The sequence below is a fragment of the Carex rostrata genome, chromosome 26 (genome assembly GCF_964058835.1).
Source record: "Carex rostrata chromosome 26, lpCarRost1.2, whole genome shotgun sequence".
NCBI classification, from domain to species: Eukaryota; Viridiplantae; Streptophyta; class Magnoliopsida; order Poales; family Cyperaceae; genus Carex; species Carex rostrata.
Window position 1 is genome coordinate 231,612 of NC_135943.1, and position 27,395 is coordinate 259,006.

General features: G+C 31.8%; 2 protein-coding genes, 1 long non-coding RNA gene and 1 pseudogene across 4 annotated transcripts; 1 reads left to right on the forward strand and 3 right to left on the reverse strand.

Moving 5' to 3' along the window:
* Positions 1-4,175: 4,175 nt before the first annotated feature.
* LOC144544543 (cullin-3B-like) lies at positions 4,176-5,795 on the reverse strand. Its single transcript, XM_078293068.1, has 2 exons — positions 5,638-5,795; positions 4,176-4,690 (listed from the first exon to the last, which is right to left on the reverse strand). The coding sequence occupies exons 1-2, from the start codon at positions 5,784-5,786 to the stop codon at positions 4,192-4,194; spliced, it is 648 nt and encodes a 215-aa protein (XP_078149194.1). The 5' UTR covers positions 5,787-5,795; the 3' UTR covers positions 4,176-4,191.
* A 466-nt stretch (positions 5,796-6,261) lies between these two features.
* Positions 6,262-6,909, reverse strand: LOC144544040 (E3 ubiquitin-protein ligase ATL9-like). The gene has a single exon (XM_078292460.1). It carries the CDS (start codon positions 6,907-6,909, stop codon positions 6,262-6,264), a length of 648 nt encoding a protein of 215 aa, XP_078148586.1.
* Positions 6,910-12,503: 5,594 nt separating this feature from the next.
* LOC144544041 (cullin-3B pseudogene) lies at positions 12,504-14,130 on the reverse strand (annotated as a pseudogene). The gene is made up of 2 exons (XR_013508135.1): positions 13,954-14,130; positions 12,504-13,020 (listed from the first exon to the last, which is right to left on the reverse strand). The product of XR_013508135.1 is annotated as a cullin-3B pseudogene (transcript).
* A 7,551-nt stretch (positions 14,131-21,681) lies between these two features.
* Positions 21,682-22,977, forward strand: LOC144544567 (uncharacterized). The gene is made up of 4 exons (XR_013508260.1): positions 21,682-21,931; positions 22,213-22,341; positions 22,476-22,559; positions 22,652-22,977. It is a non-coding gene; the product is annotated as an uncharacterized LOC144544567 (long non-coding RNA).
* Positions 22,978-27,395: the final 4,418 nt, after the last annotated feature.

The window sequence follows — 27,395 nt, forward strand, 5'->3', positions numbered from 1 at the left end:
CATATATTTTATATAAAGTAAATCTTCTTTTTTAATTTACCATGTTAATTCTGAATTGATGCAGAGTAGTAACATTCTAGTTCACGTGCAAAACTTTAACGAGTCACCTCTGTTTTTGGCTATTTATTTTGAACGACCGCATATCTTGTACGGTCTTGTTTACCGAAAATTAAAATGTACTTCACATTTTATTTTATTTTTTTATTAAGTAATTGTTATATTAGTAGAAATTTAGATTAAAAGATGTTTTGTTGTAGCCAAAAAATCTCAAATTAACCAGACCTGTAAACTATTATTAATTTAGTTTTCTCCAAAATCTTATTAAAGATAGCAAGTGTAAAATCTTTCAGTTTATATAATCAAATCCTATGACAAGTTTGTTGTAATGTTTAATTTACTATAAATCGTAAATACCTAGCTTCAACTGGAGCTCAAATTGGATACTGATGTTATAATATAATAAATCGGTTACATAATTTGTGCTCATCCAGACAAGTTGTCATGTCCCGGATTTTGATCGGGGGTGCGATGATAGAACAAGATCTTAGTATCTGTGTATCGACATATAAATTTACTTCACAAATAGAAATAAACAGAAAACAAAATGAAGTCAGTTACAAATTTTTTATTATTTAATGACACGATTCTCTATAACTAATTTATTTAGAACAATAGTACAAACATATTTGAATTAATCCATACAAATATATCATATTAAGTACACATATTTAACTGAATGAGTCTAGGCTTTCAAATCTCAGACAGTTTAAACCTAGCTAGCTAGATCATATTCAAATTCATAAATATACTTGACAATCCAATATTGCGATACAATACAATATTCATTATTCAAGCAAAACGAAAACACAAGTTATTGAGAAGTCTCATTATTTGATAGCGAGAATTTCAGATATCCAAATCGGATTGGAATTGATTGTTCATATTCATAGAACATTACAAAATTTTCTTATTTTTCCATTTTTCTATTTTTCTTTCCCTTTCCTTTTTTTTCCTTCGGTTTTTTTTCTTCTCTCTTTTACCAAGTGGTTAAAAAAATGAGAGCGGTGAACTTTTATAAATGGATTACGTTAAAACCAAGAGGAAATGGTGCTTGCATGTACAAGGGGCTTCCATGACACATTTTTTTTTTCAAGTTTTTCAAAAATAAATAAATACTTTATTTTTCCAATTTAAAGAATAAATTTAAAAATATTATTAAAACTATTCATAAATATTGTGTTACATTCCTTCTAGCTTCCTTAAAAAAAGATTTTGACCTCAAAAATTCAAACGACCAATAACAAATTAAATGAAATAGATTAAACAAAATTATATCAGATTTATTTGGAAAAAAATTTAGATGATGCTCTAATAACATGCTAAAAGCAAACATAATTCAGATAAAACACAAATAACAAAAAGGATTCTAATAACATACACGCTCTGGATTCTGATTGGGCGCGAACGAGATCCTAGTATATGTTCGTCGGTTCATAAACTTACATCTCAAACAGAAATTAACTATGAAACAAAATAAAATCAGCTACAAAGAACAACATGCTTCTCCATAACTAGTTTATTCATAACAATAGTACAAATAGATTTGAATTAATTCACACAATATATCGTATTAAGTACGCATATTTAACCGGCTAGAACTAGACTTTGAAATACTACAACACTCAAACAGTTTAATCCCATATTATATTCAAATTCTTCGACCCAATATCGAGATACAATACAATACCCATTATTCAAACAAACCAAAACTAAAACACAAGTTATTGAGAAGTTTGATTATCTAATAGCGAGAATTACAATTGACTGCTTAGATTCATTAACGATGTAGCATCGGAACTCCAATCGGACATTACACAATTTTTTTTTTTTTCTCTTTTTTCTTTCTCTTTCCTGATCTGATGACTGAACGATGATACAAGTTATGCAACAAGCATTCAAAGAATTTACATGCTTACAAAAAGTGTAACTAAAGGGCTAAATAATTAAAATGCAAATTAACAAGAAGACGGACTAATCATATGTGATACATCACAATAATATATTAGTTGTTACATTAATTTAATTTTACAATTTCAGTTACTAAGAATGAATGATTTATCTTGCTTAATAGAAAAAACAATGTATATGTGCCAAATATAATTATATTTAGTTTTAGTACAACATCAACATGTTAAAATCTTGGATCAAATCAATTCCTACGTTGATTTTTTTTTTTTGACTCTTTTACCAAATCGGGCTCGGAAAAGTTATTATTGTATTAAAAGCGAAGAGATTTTTTTTTTGGAAAAACATGTTAGCATAATTGCATCACCTTATCAGGTGAAACTTTTAATTTAATAAATAAAATCAACATTGAATCATTAAAAATTCTTGTGAGAAGTTTTGAAAAATAAACGATAATGGATCTATTATTTAGTACATTAAATAGAAGAATTAAAAATTAACTGAGATCGGATGTGCTAAGTGTCTCCAAAAAAAAAAATCCTTCGATTTCACGGGCAGATGGGCTTTGATGAGAAATAAATAAAAAACGATCCATGCATCCAATTAGTTTAAAACATTGATATCTTAATCATATCTTAACTTTGAACTCTAAATATATATATAAAAAAAAGGTATACAATTTAGAGAAAAATACATAATTTTATAAAACACAATTAACAGGCTTTCAAATAACAAAAAAAATATAAGACACATGGATAGATGACAAAAAACAAATATTATTATTATTGCTATTGTTAAATCAATTTACTAAAATATTCATTTGTTTTTCTAATTTTATATCAAAATATTTAACTAATTTACAATTGTTCAATTCACATTTCATTATTACAAAAAATAGATGTTTGCCATTCTATCAATATGTTGAAACTCAAAATTGTTTATCTTTTACTTTTCTCCAAAGTCTAATTAAAGATACTTGTAAAATCTTTTAGTTGACAACATCAAATTCTATGGCAAGTTTGTTGTAATGCTGAATTTACAATAAATCGTAAATATATTTTAGCACATCCTACTGCCACAATAAAGTCAAAGTTGTCACCAGAAAATACCTGATCAACCATGGAGCACATCCTACTGCCACTGGTAACCTGGGCTTGACCCCTCTGAACTCTCTAGATCTCCTTCCATGCTCTGTGGGTTTGTGTCTTTGCATATTTGTTGTGTAATTAAAGCTGCAGTTACTTGGATCTCATAAATTTCATGACAAAAGTACTTCTGAAAAAAGGTGGATCTCGGCGGTCTGGGCATTTTTATAATTTCCTCAAAATCGTGGGCATTTCTATTAATTTTTATTTAATATTGGATGTCAATAAAATAATCGGAACATACTTGCATCACATAAATTTAGCAAATTAGTTACTGTGATGACTTGTATAATGCTCTTAATTTGACTCATAAATTCATATGCAATAAGCTATATGATATCTTTTCTGGTAACTTAAATATGTATAGTCTGAATTATGATGTGTTTGACACCAGGGCATCCCCAATCCCAAGCGTGAAAGGGATACCTGAATATGTTAAACTTATATATAAAGTGATGCTTGGTATGAAGAGGTTTGTGGCTAATTATATTTTATGTTCCCTCAAATGATCTTCCTTCGGTCTTGTGTGGTCTTGGTGATAGCATGTTCTCAGAACTGAAAGTGGTTCGAAAATCTAGGTGCATGCATTCTGTGTTTATCCTGACTGCTGGTTGCATAAATAAGGCTTCATACTTTCTGGTTGATTGGTTTTTCCAAGGTTACTCCGAAATCTGCCACAGGCAATTGGTTGAATGGAAGTCTAGTTCAAGATTAACCTTGGTAAATTGCATCACGTCGTGTCCTGTTCTGACTTTGTTGGCTGATATCGGTGGGGATCTTACATCTAACTAGCTCTGAAGCTTGCTGATGGTGGAAGAATAAACACGGGGTAAAGTTTGATCATGTGGCACATTAATTATGCTAGTTCCCTTTCCCTCACATCCTAGAAAGAAGTTGCATGCAACCAAAAACAACTTTATGCAACTTTATTCATAATGCATATCAATAAATATTCTTAAAAACAAGTAAACAACTAACAATAATATGTAGAATTACAACTAGAACACACTTGTTTATTGCCAGAAACTGTGTCAAGCTAGATTGATCACCTCGTGGTCTAAAATACTGGGGGGATATTGTTCTACAGAGACAAACACTCCAAAGAGTTTATGACTGAATTCTGAAATGCATTATCATTGTTAAACAACTTGCTACTAATCTCTAAAACCTCCTGGTACACTCCCAGCTCAGTAAGCATCTTCATCACATTCCTCATAAGCCCGTGGTTTATCACCTCACCCATCCTCTCTCTATGAATTTGCTCAAGTAGTGACTCAACCAGCCGGGTTTGGATCTTTGGTGACTCGATTATGTGCTCCCGCCAGAGATTGAGCCCGACTTCTTTGACAGGTGTCAGGTGGTGGGTCGGTACGTAGCAGCGATCCATGTACATCAGTATATCTCCAATTTTTTGCATGGACTCAGTATGATCGGTCCATTTGCGGTTGAGTTCACCTAGAAATGAGCCTTGAGCTAACTCTATTGATTTCCTCGTTTCTTCAAGGTGCCTAGTCACCGTCACAACTAATCCATTGTACTGCCTCTCGCCAAATCTGTACAAAACCATGACATATGCAACCCTGCAAAAAAGATACTCGTAAGAAGAAAGAAGAAATTTCAAAAGAAGCTCTTCTTTTCCCATTCAGAATCATAATGTATAGCTGAATTTTTATTTTTTCCCATATCTTGATGACATATTTAGACATGAGTATGGAAATAACAAAAATTGCATATGGACTCTTTAAGCTGATCCAAAAAATAGAGGATTAATCTCAATTTGGTCGTGTATTTCTCCTAGACTTAACAAGGATATAGTTAAAGAACGCATTGAAGAAAGCTTCTAGAATTTGTTATTTGTAGTAGCACACTAGCTATCTATGTTATACACCTCAGGGTTTCCAATCATAATGTACCGTACTAATTATAGGTAATTCTGATTTCTTATTATGACCCTGATTTTGGAAAGCTCACGAAGATACCTACAAAGTTTTGCAGAAGTGAAACCCGAATATTCCAGTTTTTGGAACAAAAAGAAATCGTCTCAAGTCTCAAAATTGATTTATTTAATTAATTTTTGTAGCTTTTGATTCCTTAGGAATTGTTAATGTATGATGAGAGTAAGAATAAAAATAATTCATAATAACAAGAATAAAAAAATTTATAACAATTAATACAAAAATTATAGAAATTAACATAGGAATTTTTAATAAATAGAATATTATATATATAAATTTAGTGTAGCAGACAAAAGGAACTGAGTCGGTTCCTTCTATGGAATCGAAATGCCAAGACAATCCATCAATTTTCATATATTATTTTTAATGAATTTCTAAAAGTAAATAATTCTGCAGAACAGCATGATTACTAAATCAAAAGCATAGATCTCGTTGTTCTACGGGAGAACCACATGCAAAATATAAAACAGAGAATTTCAATTTTCAAATATCCTAACTTCATTTAAGATTAACCTCCCCCACAGGCCACAGCTAACGATTAAAAGTACGAAACAAATAAAAACGAGGGTTACCTGTAAAGCTCTTCCATGCTAAGTTCGCTGTCGTTGTGATTGAAAATCTGGTTAATCCCGTGCTCGATGATTTGCCATGTGCGATCAGCGTAATTGGGATCGACCTCTATATTGCTCACTATCTTAAAGATTTTTCGTACATTACTCATTGCTCAACGCTACGGCGAACTAGGGTTTTGGGTTTTCGGGAAGAGAGAAGAGAGAAGAGAGAAGAGAGGAGAGAGAAAAATACAGAAGCCGGAAAGGAAGAGACTATAAATGGAAATCGAGGAGGGAAAAGATTTTTATCTAAACCTCGCAACACGCCAAGTCGCGATGGTTTATCTGTATCTTTTTTTTTTTTTCTATACATCTAAATTGATTTTGATTTTTGATTTAGTCAAATTTGGAGATATCAATTGATTAATAGATTTAGTCAATCGTTTTTTTTACTACACTGAATTTTTTAAGTTATACTATATATCTGGACATATTATTTACATCGGCCTGCTGAGGGCCTGCGGGTTGCTACTCATAGGCTTTATGGGCTTTATGGGCTTTATTCGTGAAAGAATTCTTTTTTGTTTAACCTAAGCTTGCAATGTAAAATAAACTTTTCTGTTCTAATAACACTACAGAAATAAGTTATTCAATTGCCTCTTGCCTTCTCCTCGTCTCATCTTCATGCTCATCAACATCGATTACAACTACTGAATCGGGTTGTTTTGTTGGGTTGTGCATCTCATCGACTTGTGTCAAACTACTTGATTCGCCTCCTTCGGTTTGCTCTGACTGTTGGTTTGGATCACGAGTTAGGATGCACCGGCAAACCGGACATGTCCTGTGAGACAAAAGCCATTCATCGATACAATCAGGATGGAACATGTGGCTGCACTTGGGGAGGAGACGAATATTCTCGTCATCTTCGAAGTCACATAAGCAAATGGCACACTCGAGCGACCCTTTTCCAATCTTGAGTTCCTTCACCTCCGAGTAAGGCATTATCGGAAAGGTCTCTAGCACAGCTGCATCAATACCTCGTTGTGCACCGCAACAATTTACAATGTACTTATGAAAGAAGTACCACCACAGAAAACTGAAGACCACACTGACCAATTCTATTATAAAGACAGTTAAAGGACTTAAAGAATCGTTGTCATTTGTTGATGGTGGCGACGATTGCGCTTCTGTTGCCGGCAAAAGTATGACCAGAAGAAACAGCAGCATCAAACCGAGCGAGTTTCTCTCTCGGCTAATGGCGACTGGGTGACCATTAGTCCACGACCGCCACATTTTAAATTGCTTTATTTGATGGTAGATTGAGAAAGAAGAAAGATAAAGGACATTGCGAGGACAAATTAATTAAATTGAGGTTCTTATAAGGAGGCCGGGTTGAGATGAAGGCCTCTAAAAAAGGAACTTTTATTTTTGCAACATCTGAAAAAAGGAACTCAAAGTCTGCACTCTGCATGCATCATGCATGGTTGAAAATTAGAATGCATAACAATTGGGGTTGCTATTTTCGGCTCAACTATATATCCTTAATTCCTTATATCTGTCTGACTGTCTCGTTAATTAAGAAAGTTATTAAAGGAAATGGTTAGTAAGAAAAGTTACTAGAATATAAAAGAGTAAAATAATTAAAGGAAGTTAATATTGATCTCTTTAATAATAAAAAATAAAATTTATAATTTGATCAATCCTTTAATTTAATACCTGAAACTGTACCCGTTAAAGAATAATATAAATCAAAGAATCAAAGAAAAGTATAAATCAGAACATCAGTGGTAGGCTGGTAGCGGTAGCATCATGATCCATATATATATATAAAGATTAAGGAAGATTTGTGAGGTTATTCGAATGCAATAACCTATATATATCCTGTCAATCAAGAAATTGCTTAATTTCTGGAAAGTAAATTAAAGCAACTGAATTATGATTCAGCCAGCCTAAAAGAATGAATATTTTTCCATGGAATCTAAAGACAATCATATAGAATTAATTACGTACAAATATATATAGTGTGTGTAAACATTATATAAATTCAAAATTTGTATATAATTTATATTTACGAAAAAGACAACATAGTGGATAGAGTCCGAAGCATCTTGATCACATTTCTCATAAGCCATGCATCCTCTCTCTATGCATTTGCTCAAGCAGTGAGTCGACCAGCCAGGATTGGATCTTTGGTCAGTGGATTATGTGGTCCCGCCAGAGATTGATCCCGAGTTCTTTCATAGGTGTCTTGTGGTGGGTCGGTATGTAGCTGCAATCCAAGTAAATGATCAGTATATCTCGAATTTTTTGCATGGACTCAGTATAGTCGGCCCATTTGCGGTTGAGTTCATCTAGAAATGAGCCTTGAGCTGACTCTATTGATTTCCTCATTTCTTCAAGGTGCCTAGTCACTGTCACAACTAATCCATTGTATTGCATCTCGCCAAATTTGTTCAAAACCATGTTATATATATGCAACCCTGCGAAATAGATACTCGTAAGAAGAAAGAAAAAATTTCAAGAGAAACTCTTCTTCCCAATTCAAAATCGTGATTTATATCTTATTTTTTTTCTTTTCATATGCTTTATGATATCTCTAGGCATAAATTATGTTAACAAGGATATAACAAAAATTGCATGAGAATGGAAATAACAAAACTTTCATATGGACTCTTTAAGCTGATCTCAAAAATAGAGCATTAATCTCAATTCCCTCGTATCTTTTTCCTAGGCTATCACCAAGGATATAGTTAAAGAACACAATCAAGAAAGTTTGTAGGACTTGTTATTTTGCTGCAAGCCAGGTGCACACAGAAAGAAGAAAAAAAAAAAAAAGAGAGAGAGAGAGACAGAAGAAAAGGGTTTTCAATTTTCTTTGTAGTATTACACTATCTACGTTATACACCTCAGCTAATGCTAACTTTCCAACAATAAAGTTTATAGCTACAAAATTATAGGCACTAGAGATAGGAAAACTTGTGATCGAGTACCAGTAATGTACTGAGCTTGACAATCTCTCTACCAAAACTTTTTGCATACATAACTCAAACAAATCAACTGTAAATTTATTCTATGAATTAAAGAGAGCTATCGATATTTTTTCATTTTTATTACTGCAAGTTACTAAAAACATATATAAGCATTCACTAGCTTTGCAATGACATATATGTTAGTAAAATTTTAAACAGCTCACTAAAATTATGAGCAACAGACCCAAAGAAACTATGATGAAAAAAACAAACCTAACTGGAAACTACTGTTGCCTAACTTCCCATCCAATACTTAACTAGAAAAAAATTAGGTGCTCCCCAATTTTCCAATTATTACACATTTTGTTCTACAAACCTAACCACAGGACTTCAGGAGTACTAAATCAAAAGCATAGTTCTCATTGTTGATTGTTCCACGGGAAAACCACGTACAAAATATAAAATAGGGAATTTCAGTTTTCAAATATCCAAATTACTTCATTTTAGGTTAAACTTCCCCCCACATCTAACAATTAAAATTACGAAACAAATAAAAACGAGGGTAACCTGAAAAGCTCTTCCATGCTAAGTTCGCTGTAGTTGTGATTGAAAATCTTGTTAATCCCGTGCTCGATGATTTGCCATGTGCGACCAGCGTAATTGGGATCGACCTCTATATTGGCCGCTATCTTAAAGATTTTTATCTTTTTTTTATCAATACTAATCTCACATTTATAAATTGGATTTCTCTCTTCATACAGTATGTTGAGCGCTCAGTACAGTATTTTGATTTTTGAGAACGCCTCTTAAAATTTTTTCTTGAAAGGTGCTAATTTTCGATTTTTTTTAAAATACCCAAAAAAAAATTTATTTTATTAAAAATAATCAAGTTCTGAGTGGAATTTTAAAAATACTCAGGCCGCAGATTTTTTCCGTGCCCCAGAATTTTTATTCCGGGCCGCGGAAAAAATTCGCGCCCCGATTTTTTTTTTAATAAGTGCGGATTTTTTTTTTTTTAGAGTTTGGAGAAAGAAAATATTGTTTTTTTGGTTTTTTTTTGCTCAAATTTGCACCTCTGGATAACATATCAAAACACCCTTAAAAATCATAAAAATTTACTGACATGCATTCTTGACTTCATAGAATAAGACTGTGAAGTTTCATACAAAATTTCAAAACAAATCGTGAGATATCGGCTCTCAAAAATTGCTCGAATTGCTGAAGGAGTGCTTCTGAGCCCAAATTTGCACCTCTGATTAACATATCAAAACACCTTCAAAAATCATGAAAATTTACCTATATGCATTCTTGACTTCATAGAAGAATACTGTGAAGTTTCACACAAAATTTCAAAACAGATCGTGAGATATCGGCTCTCAAAAGTTACCCAAACTGCTGAAGGAGTGCTTCTGAGCCCATATTAGAACACAATACAAAAGCATGCAAAGCTAACGTTTAAAACAATCAAATTAAAAATGCAATGCGTTAAAATATTAATTCATTAATTAATGGCAAATTAATAAATTACCGTTATTAGCGAACGGTTAAACCCAGTTAAACCAATTCGGGGATGGACTCGAGTTTGGTGGCTCGGGGTACATGAACATTTCTCAAAAGAGAATAGCAAATTTTTTTTTGTCATTTGCCTTATTAGAATAGCTAAATCTAACTTTTTGTAAGAATACTTTATCCTAATGAGACAAAATATCTGAATTCTCTTTTCTGGCTATTCAAACCCAACCAAACATAGAACAAGCTATTCTGAATAACTTCATTCCAAAAATAGACTCATAATAGAGGGTTCAAATGTCATTATTTTTTGTGCCTCCATCATACATTCATTTTTTAAATGTTAATATTTACTTAAAATTTAAAACTCAAATATCAAAATAAAATTGTAAGATTTGATCTATATAATTTTCTCCACAGCAGTTCGGGCAATTTTTGAGAGCCGATATCTCACGATCTGTTTTGACATTTTGTATGAAACTTCACAGTCTTATTCTATGAAGTCAATAATGCATGTCAGTAAATTTTCATAATTTTTGAAGGTGTTTTGATATGTTAATCAGAGGTGCAAATTTGGGCCAAAAAAAACCAAAAAAACAATATTTTTTTTTCTCTCCACTCTAAAAAAAAAAAAAATCCGGGCCGCGGAAAAAATCCGCGCTCGGAATAAAAAATAATAATAAAAAAAATCGGGGTGCGGAAAAAAATCTGCGGCCTAGATATTTTTAAAATTCCACTCAGAACATAGTTATTTTTAATAAAATAATTTTTTTTTGGTATTTTAAAAAAAAATCGGTGCTATTTTGAATGCAACAATTAAATTAATGCGGGTAAAGAGAAGTTTTTCTTTCTTCATATCTAAATTACTGAAGCTGATATTCATACTATTTAGCGTTATTAGCCTCACAATCACATATTTTAACTGGTGGGCGATTATTAACACAACAATAATCAAAATATTTAACTGGTGGGTGATTATACCATGCTTAGTTGTTTCACAAATAAAGCGCTCTCTCTCTCTTCATTAATTATTTAATTTTTGTTCTTTCGGTATAATATCTAGTTAAAATGAGAAGAGTAAGGCTACAGTGCTATGAGTTGCATAGAGGGTTTCTATGCAACGGCTCAATATTCGAATTTTTAAAATCTTAACAGTCGATCCGAACCATTCAACATGATCTCCATATGAATATGTACTTGCAAACCAAATTTTATATTTTTTAGAATTTTTTTACTATTTTTTAAGATTTTTATAAAATTAAATATTTGAATGGTGCATAATATTTTAGATTAAGTGATTTTCTAAAAATCTAATAAAATAGTAAAAAAAATTCTAAAAAATATAAAATTTGGTTTGCAAGTACATATTCATATGGAGATCATGTTGAATAGTTCGGATCGACCATTAGGATGTTAAAAACTCTAATATTGAGTTGTTGCATAGAGGCCCTTTATGCAACCCATAGCACCGTGGCCTTACTCAAATGAGAAAGTTTTTTTTGGTTAAATTTATATATTTTTGAATTTTCCTAAATTAAATATTTAAACTATAATTTTCAACACTATGCCTCAATGATTTAATAATTTCCTAAATTAAATTTATATATTGTTGTTGTGCTACAATCATACTTCACATCTTTATTTTCATTTCACAATCTAAACAGTCGATGTAAACCGTTCAACACGATCTATTGATCAGGCACTCTGCAAAGGTTTATTGTGCAATTAGGGCTTCTAGATTAAGTTCAAATCAGCAGGACCAGCTGAGCAAGAGATTCAAGTGGATTACATCATTAGATAGAGTAGAATAATACATAACTCAAGCTAATGATGTAATCTATTTGAATCTCTTGTTATGCTGGTGCTGATTTGAACTTAAAAAGCCCGTTACAATTTGCAATTCACAGTGATAATATTCGATGCTAGATGCTTGGCATATGACCTGTTACTCTGTTAGTCTGTCTTGACAATTGAAGCACCTCTCTGGCAAGCTCTCGCTTTTCAGTCATCATTTTCATTTTCTACACAAGATGTAGTTCTGTTCTCTGTATTTCTCATGCTTTGTCCATCTGTCTTATTAGTCAAATTGAAGTTGAAGCAATTAATTAAGATCCTCTCCACCTCCATTCAGCATTGCCTCTTCAAAATATATATAAAAAAAATGTATTGCTGAATGTGTTGGTGTCAATTCCGATCATATAGCACATTAATTGTGCTAGTTACCTCACTAGTCACTACTAACAGAACAATTTCATCAAATAAGTGGCGTGCAACCAGCAAATAACATTTAATTCCATCTAAGATTGATTAAAAGAAGAAGTTTTCAGTTTTTATTCACAATATCCTCTGTTTAGTTGCTATATTAATTGCAACAACATTAATCTATCACTAATTATTATTATTATTTTTTTAAAATGGGCGATAGTTGTCCAAAGACATGAAAGACTTGTTGAGTACATCCTGGAATCCATTATCATTGTTAAACGACTTGGTAATACTCTCTAAAACTTCATCGTACACTCCCAAATCAAGAAGCATCATGACCACATTTCTCATAAGCCCGTCGTTTATCACCTCACCCATCCTCTCTCTATGTATTTGCTCAAGTAGTGAGTCGACCAGCCGAGTTTGGATCTTTGCCGAATGCATTATGTGGTCCCGCCAGAGATTGAATCTGAGTTCTTTGATAGGTGTCTTCTGGTGGGTCAGTACGTAGGTGTGATCCATGTACATCAGTATTTCTCGAATTTTTTGCATGGACACAGAATGGTCAATCCATTTGTGGTTGAGTTCATCTAGAAATGAGCCTTGAGCTGACTCTATTGATGTCCTCATTTCTTCAAGGTGCCTAGTAACTGTCACAACTAATCCATTGTATTGCATCTCGCCAAATTTAAATTTGTTCAAAACCATGTTATATGCAACCCTGCAAAATAGATACTCGTAAGAAGAGAACAAATTTCAAGAGAAACTCTTCTTTTCTCATTCAAAATCACGATGCATATCTGATTTATTTATTTTTTCCCTTTTCACATGCTTTATGACATCTTTAGGCATAAATTGTGTTAACAAGGAAATAACAAAAATTGCATATGGACTCTTTAAGCTGATCTGAAAAATAGAATATTAATCTCAATTTGCTCGTGTCTTTCTCCTAGACTATCAACAAGGATATAGTTAAAGAACACATTCAAGAAAGCTTGTAGGACTTGTTATTTGCAGCAAGCCAGGTGCTTACAGAAAAAAACAAAAAAGAGAGTAAAAAAAGGGTTTTCAATTTTCTTTGTAGTATTACACTATCTACTTTTACTTTATACACCTCAGCTGATGCTAACTTTCCAATAATAAAGTTTATAGCTACACAATTATAGGCATTAGAGATAACAAACTTGTGATCAAATACCAGTAATGTATTGCGCTTAACAATCTCCCTACCAAAACTTTTTGCATACATAAGATGGGGCCCTCAAAACAAACAATTGTAAATTTATTCTATCTATTAAAGAGAGCTATTGATATTTTTTTTCCTTTTTTATCACTGCAAGTTAGTAAGAACATAAGCATATATTCACTAGCTTTGCAATGACAGATCTACAATTAAAGTCTAACCAAACTGAGAAGTAAATATATTGGTATAGTACAGGTTACTAAAACTTTAACAGCTCACTGAAATTATGAGCAACAGACCCAAAGAAACTATGATGAGAAAAACAAACCTAACTGGAAACTATTGCCTAAATTCCCATCCAATACTTAATTAGACATTTTTTAGGTGCTCCCCAATTTTCCAATCATTTTAGATTAAACTTCCCCCACGCCTAACAATTCAAATTACGAAACAAATAAAAACAAGCGTTACATGTAAAGCTCTTCCATGCTAAGTTCGCTATCGTTGTGATTGAGAATCTTGTTAATCCCGTGCTCGATGATTTGCCATGAGCGATCAGCGTAATTGGGATCTTTCCTGGACGGCAAGACCGTTAACTCAAAGATTTTTCGTTGATTACTCATCGCTCAACTCTCCAGTGAACTAGGGTTTTGGTTTTGGGGAAGTGAGATCGAGGAGAGGGAAAGAAACGAGAGAAAGAAAGAAAGAAAGAAAACAGATCAAGAAAGAGACTTTAAATGGAAATCGAGGGAATTCGCATCATCTGAGATATCTCATATGTTGCGCGACTTTTTAGAAAATCACAACCGTTCATATACGTTCTGCGCGAATCTCAAAGCTTAAATAATACCGGTACGAAATTAATAATACTTTGTCATGTTAAAATATTTAAAATCAGTTCTATTTTAAAAAAAAAAAAAAAAACTCAAATCGATTAGGGAAAATATTTTCTTATCTAAACCTAGCCGAGATGACCGAAATTTTTATTAATATCCTCAATTAAAAAAATTACAGACATGCTCTCCATTTTTTTATTTGTTTTAAATGCCCAACAGCTGAAAATTTTGGCTATTCTATTCCCAAGTAAACCGCCAAAATTTCTGATGATCCACCAGGTACATAACTCTTAGGATTTTTAGCGGTTCTAAACTTCTAATTCTTATATTTTTATTTATTTTTTTAAATGAAAACACTAAATTATTTTTTTGATAAAGCACTTATTTAATCTCAAAATGATATTGTTTTTCATAGCATATCGTAGATTTGAATATCAAAAACACTAAACTAAATTTTAAAATGAAAACATTTACATGAATAACATTTAAAATTAAAAAAAAAGTATAACAAAAAATTCTAAATATGAGACTTCATACACTTATATGAACAATGTCTCCCGAAAAATATCATATATTATTAGTTGATGAATAACATTCTAACTAACAAAATAAAAATACAACAAAAAAACTCTAGATCTAAAACTTTATACATTTATATGAATAATGTCTAAAAACTAGTGCAAATAGATAACTTGGTAAAGGAGTACAAAATTGAAAATTAGAAAGAATTAATCAAAACTTCAACTCAAATTTTTATTTTTTTCCCATTGTTTTTTGCAATTTTGTTTGTTCTAGAATGTCGTGTCTTTCTCCTATACTATGGGTTCAAAATTGATATCTTCTCCTCACAAGCTTTTCAAAAAGTAGTCATACGCTGAAATCGAACACTCGGACACTGAGATACGCCCGTTTGAAGTTTATTCGTCAGAAATAGTCTTCTCCGGAGTTTTCTTTTTCTTTTTAAATAGAGGTACATAAACTCTTTTTTTATCAATATATTTGTTAGTGGCAACCTTTGCCGCTAACCATTAAAAAAATATAAATAAATAAATAAATATTGTCTTATTGGTGAAGATACCGTCTCTCTTGCCTAATCCTTTTGTTTAGGAGAGATGTCTGAGAGAGATGACTTGGAACAAATAGACAGAGATGCATTATAACAGAAAGACATAAATTGATAACGTGGACAAATTTGTATTTATTTTATCACACACGGATCATATATTAAAACTATGCACAATTGTTGGAGTATTCATATACACCCATCAGCGAAGAAGGATGCTCCTTTTTTTTTAAACTAAACTAATCTAGTATTATTGTTTTATTCTGTCATTTAGTCAGTATTTTAAATTGTGAGGTTGACATTAATAATTACAAAAATTAATTGATGAACAATTTTACTCCTCAATTACTCAATTCGCAGTTCACTTTGAAATAAAATCATAAAAAATACCAGCGGTTAGGACAATTTAAAAAAAAATGGAGGTACCTATGTAATGTTTTTTAATTGAGGATATTAATAAAAATTTCGGCCAAGACCACCTAGTCTCGATGGTTTGTCTGTTTATTTTTTTATTCTGTATTTATAAATTGATTATGGTTTAATACTTTAATAATATAAGACATTACCTTTTTTTTTTATCAATACTAATCTCACATTTATAAATTGAGTTTCCCTCTTCGTATCTAATTTATTTAAGCTGATATTCATTCAACATTTTGCGTTATGAACACAACAACAATCATTTTTTCTAGCTGGTGGGCAATTATACCCTGCTTAGTTGTTTCTAGGGCTGCTAATGAGTCGAGCCGGCTTAATATTTCATAACTAATCGGACTCAAAATTGAAAAAAGTCCAAACTCGACTCGGCTTGCTTTTGAAAGAAAAAAACTCAGCTTGACTCGACTCATGTAAACACTTGACTCGATTCGGATCGCGAGCCGACTCATATTTTTACTTTAACAAGTCTTGTAATAACCACTTGTTAAGAGGACTTAAAATAGAAAATTTATTGGTATTTTCTTGCCAGGCTTAGCTATCAATCAAATGACATGAAAATGGCCTTGGTCCCAAGCCGAAAATAAAGTAAAAGAGAAATTTAATTAAAATGGACCAGGCTGTGCTTTTCAATTGGGATCGGTCCAGAATTAATAATTTGAGAATCAATCTTTCATCAAATCATTAAAGATTGTTTTAAATTTCAATTTTTTTTCAAATTTCAAATTTTTTCAAATTAAAAAAAAAAATTGAAACTTCAAAATTTTTTCAAATTTCAAATTTTTTTAATTTCAAATTTTTTTCAATTTTTTTTTAATTTCAAATTTCGAATTTCAATTTTTTTTCAAATTTGAAAAAATTTGTATTATTACATTTGTATTATAAGATTTCTAAATAACATTTGTATTACATTTGTATTATTTTTAAATTTTTTTTCAAATCTTTTGTGCTTAGAGTATAATAAGATTTCTGAATAACTTTTGTATTATTTTATTTCAGCATCTGTTTAAATTATTTTCGAATTTATATGATTGGTGAAAATTAAAGAATTACAAAACTTTCTGTTTGTTTTACAACCACAGAGAAGTCATTCCAGAAAAAGCATCAACCCAGAGGGTTCGCACTTGAATATATATATAGTCTGACGTGGCATGTCATGATGAAATAACTATATTTCTAGATAGTTTAAGCGCTTGTTGACGTGTAAGAAGCCACATAAATTTGAGATAGTTAAATTTGTTATGATCATGTATTTGAGATAGTTAAATTTGTTATGATCATGTATATGAATAGATAATTAAAAATATGAGTTGGCTCATGAGCCGGCTCGCGAGCTGAGCCGAATTGAGTCGAGTCGACACTACTAGAATTTTGATTATTTGCATGGGACGAAAAATGTTCATTTGCATAGGATACCCATGTAATTGGTGCCAATTGCATGGGTATCCCATGCAAATAAGTTCATACAGTTGACCTCGATGGTAATGACACTTATTTGGATGGGGCACATGCAGTTGATCAACTGCATGGGTGCGCAAACCTCTTTTAGATGGGCTAAAAAATTGCGGCCCATGCAATTAACATCCCATTCAATAAATTTACTACCCATGCAGTTGATCAATTATATAGCTGCTGAAAATACAAATATATTTGTGCAATATTTTTTTCATAAATGATTTGTTTATTATATATATTAATGCAACAATAATTTAAATAATAAACACTTCACAAAACTCAATCAATTCACAATATTTATTTCCAAACATATATTCATTTGATATCACAAAATAGTCCAAACTCGCGAGTGTTTACATGAGCCGAGTTGAGTTGAACTTTTCTCTTTCAAAAGCGAGCCGAGTTAGAGCCGAATCATTTTGTTTTTCTCATTGAGCCGAGCCGAATTTGAATTGAATCTTAATCATTAGCAGCTTAGTTGTTTCTCGAATAACACATTCTCTCTATTAATTATATAATTTTTGTTCCTTCAGTATTATATCCAGTTAAAATGAAAAATATTTTGTTCATTAATGTTATATCTTTTTGAATTGTCCTAAACTAATTATTTAAATTATAATTTTCATAAGCTATACATCCTCATTTTTTATTTATATCCAAAAATTAAATCAAATTACAAAAAATAACCAATTTGACGTTGAATTTCGAAAACTACCCAATCCGATTACCTAGTAACCGGATTTTTTCTTTTTTTTCCGGTTACCCAATTCCCAGATTATTGAAATGGGTCCGGTTATTGGTTAACCAGAAATGAGCAAAAAAAAATGGTATGGTATATGTCCGGTTAATGGTGCACCGGTTTTGTGTTTTTTTTTAAACAGAATTTTTTTTTGTATTAAAATATTAGAAATGTTGAATATATTTCTTTGAAAATAGATGGAATACAATATAATTTGATTTATTAGAAAGACTGCAACAAATAACCCGGATCAATATTTTTCAGATCGGATTTTTCGCGGCTGTAAGAAAAATTAATATATTTATTTATGTGTTATTGGAAAAAAATAAAAATGCTTAGATTCCGAGTTATTGATCCCGGTTCAAAAATCACTTCTAGGTAATCCAGAAAATATTATGATCTTTCTATTACATTTAATTTATTAAAAGTTGTATCTATTTTGAAAAAAAAATAAAAACTTTAATTTATTTAATAATTGTTATTCAAAAATAATTCTCAAAATAGATACAACTTTTAATAAATTAAATGTACTAGAAAGTTCATATATAAAATTTGGGATGTTTCTACCTGAAACATATATATATGGTGACAATGAAAACAATTGGTGCATTATCTTGCAATTCATCTAATAATTTTTATTTTAATCTTTTCACTATAATACAATAATCGCTATTTAGAGCTTAACCAAAATTTAACAATTTTTTATTCAAAATCAAACACTTAAATTTCACAAACTTGGTAGATAAGCAATCTTATTAACCCAACAATATGCCAACAAATTTGGCTTCTGATTTGTTTTATTTTTTCTACTTAATTAGGAAACCAAAAGTTAATTAATTTCTCCTAAATTCTTAGGCTATGTTTGGTTGTAGAGTAAGAGGTGGAATAAACCCCTTACTCCACGCTTAAGGAGCCAAACGAGGAGTAACATAGGCAGTTTAAGATGGAGTAAGATTTGAGCTAAACCGGAGTAACTTACACCACCTAGAGAGGTGGTTTAGCTTACTCCACCAAACATAATTAACTTACTCCGGTTTAGCTTGGAGTAAGAAATTTAATCCGGTTTAACTTTACTCCACAACCAAACATAACCTCATGCTTAAGTCTTTACAAAACCACTCTAGAAGATCGAGCACATAAAATATGAGATCAATGTAAGTCTGTAATATGATGATTTTTTATGTAAAAATAAAATATTATGGAATTATATGTCGATATAAAATATCCGTACTATATTCTATAACACTACAACACGAAGATTTTTTTATTTAAAAATATAATATTTTTTCTGCTGGAAAGAGAAATAATCAAGTTGATTTTCAAAAAATAAATATCACTGTAGAATTCTTCCGATGTAAATGTGGGAATAATGCAAATTTGATTTAAGAAGTATCCCCATATCTTTATGAATTCGCATCCCATGAGATATCTCATATTTTGCGCGACTTTTTGGAGAATCTCAACCTTTCAAATACATTATGCATGAATCTCAAAGCTCAAATAATACTAGCCCCTGTGCTATCTCGAATAGGCACCGGACACGTTGGTCATGCAAAATATGAGATATCTCAAAGGATACACACTCTATCTTTATTGCATGTGGTGGATTGATGGTGCATACAGGGGCGGAATATAGTGGTAGGAAAAGAATGCTAAGCACCCCCTATAGTTTAAAAATTTGTCGTTTGGTCTATTAAATTTTGTAATTTTTATATGCATTAATATATTTTAGTCTCCTTTATAAAATAAAATTACACTATATTTAATTTTCAGAACCCATCTCTATTTTTTAGTTCTGCCTCTGAGTGCACAGTCAGAATGAAAAAATGACTTGCATGAAATTTTTTCTACGTTGCAAGTAATATTTTCACATTTACACAAGAAGAATTCTACGGTGATATATATTTTTTGAAAATCAACTAAATTACTTTCCTATCCAATATAAAATAATATTTTATTTTTAAATTAAAAAAAAAATCGAATATCACCGCTTTCTCCGTCGGCCTAAAGCCAAGACAAACGAATTTCGATCCTCCAAAGTAACTCAAAATGTTCAAATTCTGATTGAAGTACTGTAGCTATCCAAACCCCAAATTTTCAGTTACTTTAGAAGATCAATTTTTTTACGCTGCCTACTTGCAAAGTTGCAATGGAAGGGGTTTTATATTATTATTGTGTTTTGTGATTTTTATGTAAGCTAAGGCCTAACCGCCTAAGGCAATGGAAATGACAAGTGCATGCTTCTCTGAGACGTACTACAAGTCTACAAGTTGATTTGATTGAAGGGTCGCACAATTATTTTAATATAATTAAAATAATAAAAAACATAACAAATTTCTATAAAAGCCTAAGTATTTAATAAATTTCTTCTCTAAAACATAAAAAATAATAATTCGTACATAAAACAAGTAATTGCATTCCTTTAGAATTTACTTGAAATACATATTACTTTTAAATAAATGAGAGAGTAACGTGACCAATAAGCCATAAGATCATGACAAATGATAACACAGAAAATACATAAATTAAATTGATAAAAGTATATATATATATATTATATAGTACACTCCAAAAATTCTGAGACCTAATTTTTTGCATAGAATAAATTTTGTACTTTGACTGTGTATTTTCAAAAAATATCTTATGATATTTTAATAAATGAATATATGGTCCAATAATTCCTAATTATGAAATGTGCTTTTAAGATTCACATGCAAATTTGAATCAAATAAATTAATTATATGATTATGATACTCATTTGTTGCCCATAGAATGAAATCCTGTTTGGAACCAAAAAATTTCAAAATTTGAACCAAACTAATACCGTAAAACAAACATTTTTTTTTTTTGCGTGACTAGCTAGGGAGGAAGTTAATAAAATACTACAATATCATAAAATAATATATATATATATATATATATTTTTTTTTTTAATGTTACCACTTACCGCTCTTTTCGATTTACGCAATGCATCATTTCGTCTTACGCGACGTGGTCTCTAATTAAATATATATATGAGATAGGCTACGGTGAGTTGCGAAGTAAAACGCGTTTCTACTTCACGCCGTATTTTTATTTTGAAAGTCCAAACGACCGATCCGAACCGTTAGATGTTTAATCCATATTGAAATGTGCTTGAAGACCAAATTTTATATTTTTTGGAATTTTTTTACTATTTATTAAGCATTTTTGAAAATTGCTGTTTTGCTGTAAACAGTGAAAAACAGTAAAATTTTCTGAACCATCAGATCAGCGACTTTCAAAATTGTTTAATAAATAGTAAAAAAATTCCAAAAAATGTAAAATTTGGTCTCCAAGCACATTTTAATATGGAGAATAAGATGAACGGTTCGGATCGACGTTTTGAACTTTAAAATCGCAAAATATGAGCGTGAAGTAAAATAGTCGCTTTACTTCGCAACTCACCGTAGCCCAGCTCTATATATATATATATATATATATATATATATATATATATATATATATATATATATAGAGTTAGGCTACTCTGCTTTGCAAAGCAAACAGCCATACGTGCTTTGCATTATGGTCCCTTGGATCCCCTTCAAAATTCGTTCAAATCCATCTGACCTGATCTGTGAAATTTCGCTGAAAAAATTAAATGGACCCCTCCATTTGCAATTTGAACCCCTTTTTCTTCCTCTCCCGACTCCTCCCTCCTTGTCTTTCTCTCTTGTGCAACTTTCACTCCCAGGGCCATCTCTCTGGCGCAACTTCACTCCCAGTGGCGATAGAAGGCGCCAGGGAGGCGATTTCACCCGGCCACGCCTATCTCCACATTCTCTCACCCGACCATGGAAGAGCTCCACCGTCTCTCACCCGACCCAGCGGCTGCCCCCTCCTTCTCTGGCGGCTTGCAATAAATCGACAGCTATGTGCGACAGCCAACCCTAGATTGCAGTTGAGTAAACAAATTAACTCAATTTGACCTTCAATTTCTCACCTTTTATTTGATGAACCCTAGATTGAGACAGCCAACCCTAGATTGCAGTTGAGTAAACAAATTAACTCAATTGTTATATGAAAGAAGGGCTAATTGTAGTTTAGCGTAAATTATCTTATTTAATCAATAATCCTGTTTATGTATTGCATTAGTTACGAGCATAATAATTTGTTTGATTTGATATGTGCAGGAAACTGTTTATTAATCGGTTCTGATATAATTAATTTGATATGTGCAGGAAACTGTTTATATGCTCAAAAACTGTGTGGGTAAGAATCTGAGTTGCAGCAGCTACCACATTTACAAGTGCCATCTGAATTGGAAGTTTTTTGAGGCAGCTAGCTAGTCATCTCTGCCATTGAGCTAGGTTACTCTTTCAGTCTGCTTAATTATTAGAGTTTATACAACTATTTACCCTTAGTACTCAACTAAGAACTCTGCTGATTCTCCCTTGGTTCATCATGTATGATCATAAATTATTGTAATATTTGTTTATTTTAGGTTTACCTTCCAAATCAAAAGATCTTCCATCTTTGAAAAACTTTTCAGCCAACTCGTTCTGAGTATAGAAGAGATTCCTTGCTGGTTAGTCCTTTACATCAGTGTTAATTTTGGTAATTTAAATGCTTGTTTTCTTACCACTTCTCTAATTGTTTTTTCTTTCACTTGTGATTTAGGTTTTAAAGGATATGAAAGCGAGTGGAGGCCGCAAAATCTTGGAGTTGTAATGGTACCTGTTGAATCGCTGTATTGATGGCTCAACAAATGAAATTCGTCAATAAACCTTCAGCTTTAATGATATATCTATATTTTTTTTTTTGTTTTGTATTATTTTCTTAAAGTTTATGTGCTCCACAAATGAAGCTTTAATAGATCTTCAGCTTTAATAATTTATCTATCTTTTTTGTCTTGTATTTATTTTTTAAAGTTTTATATTGTATATGTACATGTGAAAACAACATTTACTTCCAATGACGTTAAATTCTTGTTGAGTTGTTTTCTATATTTTTTGTTGATTTCTTGTTACAATCTATTGCATTGGGTGGGTTTGGAATGAATGATTGCTATAGATATAATCAAATGTAAAAATATAAGTACAATAACTGTAGCCGAAAACATCTTGTTATGATATAATCTTATCACACTCATTCCATAATACAATCTATCATTTTCTAAGCAAGCTAAATAAGGTCACAGAAAAATACACATTGTCTTACAGCGATAATCAAATAACATAAAAAAGACAATTCAAAGCCAATCCCTCTGTTGCAACCTGAGAGGCAAGTAAACCTCAGTAATGTACTGGAAATTGACTGAACTGAGAGCCTGAATTTAATCATCATCTCCAGTTCCTTGACCCATCCTTCATTTCTCTTCACAAAATCCTCCTCCAGTAAATATTTTCCAACCTTTACATCCTGTTCTGTCATTGGAAGCCAGCACTGCTCTGGCACACGGTACTTGTCCAGGCCACTGGGTCTTATGCCTAACCACTTTATGTCAGGACATGTCAGGTTTGCACTGTCATATGACATGTTCTTTTACCCGCACATGTACACCTACAAATTCAAATCACCAATTTAGTAACCTCATTTCTATAGCGGTTCCATGGGCAATAAAGTCACCCAAATTAAAGCCCACATTAATTTCGATCACAAAACATATCAAAGAGGCAACTAGTGTCAATCATCACCCGATTTCAATGGTCCTTTTGTTCTCATATTTTGTAATTGAAATCATCTTAGCATGTACTTTTGTCCTATTATAGAACCTATCATCAACCAAACGCATGAAAGCTGCATCTTTCTCCACAAGCAATACAAGTAATGCATCACTATCTAAACCAGAGACTCTGTCAATGTCAGGAAAAAACACAAGTGAAAGAAAACAAGCATTTGAATTATCATGAATCACTCTCTAATACAAATAATGCATCACTCTCTATGAGATAGGCTATCATGCTTTGGTAATTTCCAATTGTTTTTTCTTTCACTTGTGTTTTTTTTCCTTACCTAGCCTTACCTCTACAGAAAACTACATAGTTTTTCAAGTCAGGAACATGGAGAGTACTTAGGGAGCCAATTTATTCATGATTACATTTTCATAGAGCCAATCAAATACAAAAATATATGAATTTTGACAAGGCCTCTTTTCTGCTAATCGAAACAGACTAAGGTTTATCAATTTGTTCAATTCAGCCATGGATTAAGAAAAAAATAGAAAATAAAAACTAGGGTTTTCATACCCGAAATTAGGGAGCTAGAAAGGAATGGAGAGTTTGGAGGCACGAGGCGTGACGGGGCATGAGGGGTTGGAGGCGAGAGGTGCGCAGACATGACGGTTTGGAGGCACGAGGTAGGATGGACTGGAGCGCGAGGTGCGACTTGGGCTGGAGACGAGTGACGTTAGCGGAGGAGGGTGAGGCCGGGAAAATAAGGTCGGTAGGAGAGAGTAGTGGGGTTTCCGAGCATAGGTTCGAGGAAGGTCAGAAGGCGGGAGGCCCCTGGCGGAGGGCCGGAGGGGGTTCGGGAGGCGGAGGCCCCTGACGGGAGGTGATTGGGTTTCTTTCGTTCTTTTTCTTTTCAAAGAGGTTTCAGATGGAAGAGAGTATAATCAATGGACTGGAGACATCCAGTTCCGAAAATTTGAACTGATCTGATCACTGATTCACACAATTTTTAAAGGAGATCAAACGGTCTGAAATGCAAAGCACAGAGGGGCTTTTACTTTGCATAGTAGAGTAGCCTTACTCTATATATATATATATATATATATATAGTAATGCTATGCTACTTCGCGAATTAAAAGGGTTGTTTTAATTCGCGCTGATATCTCTAGTTTTGAAGGCCAAATAGCCGATCCAAACCGTTAGATGTTTAATCTATATTAAAATGTGCTTGGAGACCAAATTTTACATTTTTTGGAATTTTTTTACTATTTATTAAGATGGTTTCAAAATTGCTGTTCACAAAATTTTACATGTTTAATCTATATTAAAATGTGCTTGGAGACCAAGTTTTAAGCAATTTTGAAAGTCGCTGATCTGATGGTCCAGAAAATTTTACCGTTTTTTACTGTTCACAGCAAAACAGCAATTTTCAAATCATCTTAATAAATAGTACAAAATTCCAAAAAATGTAAAATTTGGTCTCCAAGCACATTTTAATATAGATTAAACATCTAACGGTTTGGATCGGCTATTTGGACTTCAAAATTAGAGATATGAGCGCGAATTAAAATAACTTGTTTAATTCGCGAAGTAGCGTAGCCTTACTCTATATATATATATATGAAATATGCGTTATATACGTAATTAACTACGCATATAACTTTTATGCGACTGTTGAGATATTCGTAAGATAAATACTAATCAAATTTTGCAAAACAAAGATATGTATCATTATCATATGATGTCATGCTGATTTCCGACAACGAAATTTGCATATCAAAGTTTCCTTACAACAGAAAGGTAATTATATGTCTCCCTCTATATTCATCTTAATTTATTCTCATGTACTGGTTATAAAAAAGACCGATTTTGGATTTTGGAACTTAATTTGACGGTAGATTTAGTTCGAATAAGATACCCTTTTTTGTTGTCATACAACATAATTTATCAAAATAAATATTTGTTACATCTCGTTATAAATAAATTAGAGTAAAGCTAGGGTGTGATGTGCTCATCAAGAGAGTTTGATGAGCACAACTTCAAAAGCAAATTCAAATAAATTAGTAAGTTATTTAACAATGGTGTTGCTTTATTTGATGTTGATTGGAACTAATTCGAGACTTATTAGATACTAATCTTTGCATAAGGATTTGATAAATCTACTAACAATTACTTCCATTCCATCCCAATCTTTAGTTCGGCCCCTATACTTTATTGATCTGTTTTCAGAAAATTAAAAAAAAATATCATTGTCATTAAAATTGATTTTATCAATAAACTAACAGAAGAAATTTAGAAAAAATATCCATACATCAAATTAACTACTAATATATACTTCAGTTCCTTTACTTTCATCAATTATTTGGTATATTTAATGACTAAATAAGTGATGTGATGAAATAATTGACATTCCATTTACTTGGTACCTTACTGACCAATAAATAAAATTGCATATAAGAATCTATGGACTGATGGTAAATTTTTAAACGGATATGGATAGTGGATACGGAATGAATAGTCCACATATACGGATTCGAATACAGATATAAAACGAATAATTATCAGATATTGAGTCATATGAATAATCTACTCACAATCCTAATTAAGTATAACAATATAATATATTATAATCAAAACATAATATTTAATAATATGAAAAATAAATAAAAATAAAAATAAAATTGCATGTAGAGATGTACTCCCATGATTATAAATAGTTAGGAAATGAAGAGTTAATATATATATATAGTTCCACACAACACAACACAACACAACACATGCACCTTGTCCACGTGACATGGCATTTATTGACTAATGTCTCACACATTCACTTTTCTTTGCTCCGTTTCAAAAATGAATAATCCCACATCCCACTGTGAGATTTATAATTTATAATCAGAGTTGAGGCCTTTAAATACCAATATCCGATCCGAGTACTATTCTCCATAAGCAGTAAATATCCAATATCCGATCCGGATGGATCTCAAATTATCCTCATCCATTTAATCCGGATTCGGAGCGGATATCCTCCGGCTCCGTTTACAGCCCTGAATCTTTTGAATCAAGAGTGAAGTCTATTTTTTTTAGAAACTCAAGACTAAAATCAATATATAAATTACACGTATAACTTTTATACGAATTCAGATTGGCTGAAATCCTGAGAGGATTTTAGCGAGCCTGCAATCCCTCTCCTCTCTCTTCTTTCTCTCTCCTAAACTTTTTGAAGAGAGAGGAGAAGGATTGCAGACTCGCTGAAATCCTCTCAGAATTTCAACAGATGTACACTCCTTTTATACACACCTTACATGGCTCGTTTGAAGGCGCGTTTCAACGACGTAAAACTCGTTAGAATCATAGCATGTTAAGACTTAAGACAAGAAAACATACTTTTTACACTTTTTTTTTTAAGAACTTTCTTACACTTTTCGAGAAATAATTATGTAGGCGGTTCAAATTCTCAGCCTTTCAGGTGGTCTGGTGGTGCGCTGTAAGAGGAAAGCTATTTTGCAAACTCTGCAGTACTTATGAAACTTTATTAATTATTATACAAATATGTAATAGAAAATTTTGATTGAAAAAGGATTCAGATATTTTTTTGTGCCTCTTTGTTTTGATATTTTTTTAATAATAAAATACTAAAATAGTAAAACTTATGTATCAAAATAAATATATTGGATGTGATCTATATTATTTTTCACCGTATACTCGAAAAAATTATCAGTTTGGAGTTTGGTTTTGCGTAAGTCAAATAA

Excerpts from the sequence above, each read along its gene's own strand:
- LOC144544543 (XM_078293068.1), bottom strand. The coding sequence starts at position 5,786 with ATGAGTAATGTACGAAAAATCTTTAAGATAGTGAGCAATATAGAGGTC. Across the intron at positions 4,691-5,637 it reads AGCATGGAAGAGCTTTACAG|GGTTGCATATGTCATGGTTT; the intron begins GTAACCCTCGTT and ends TCTTTTTTGCAG.
- LOC144544040 (XM_078292460.1), bottom strand. The coding sequence starts at position 6,909 with ATGTGGCGGTCGTGGACTAATGGTCACCCAGTCGCCATTAGCCGAGAG.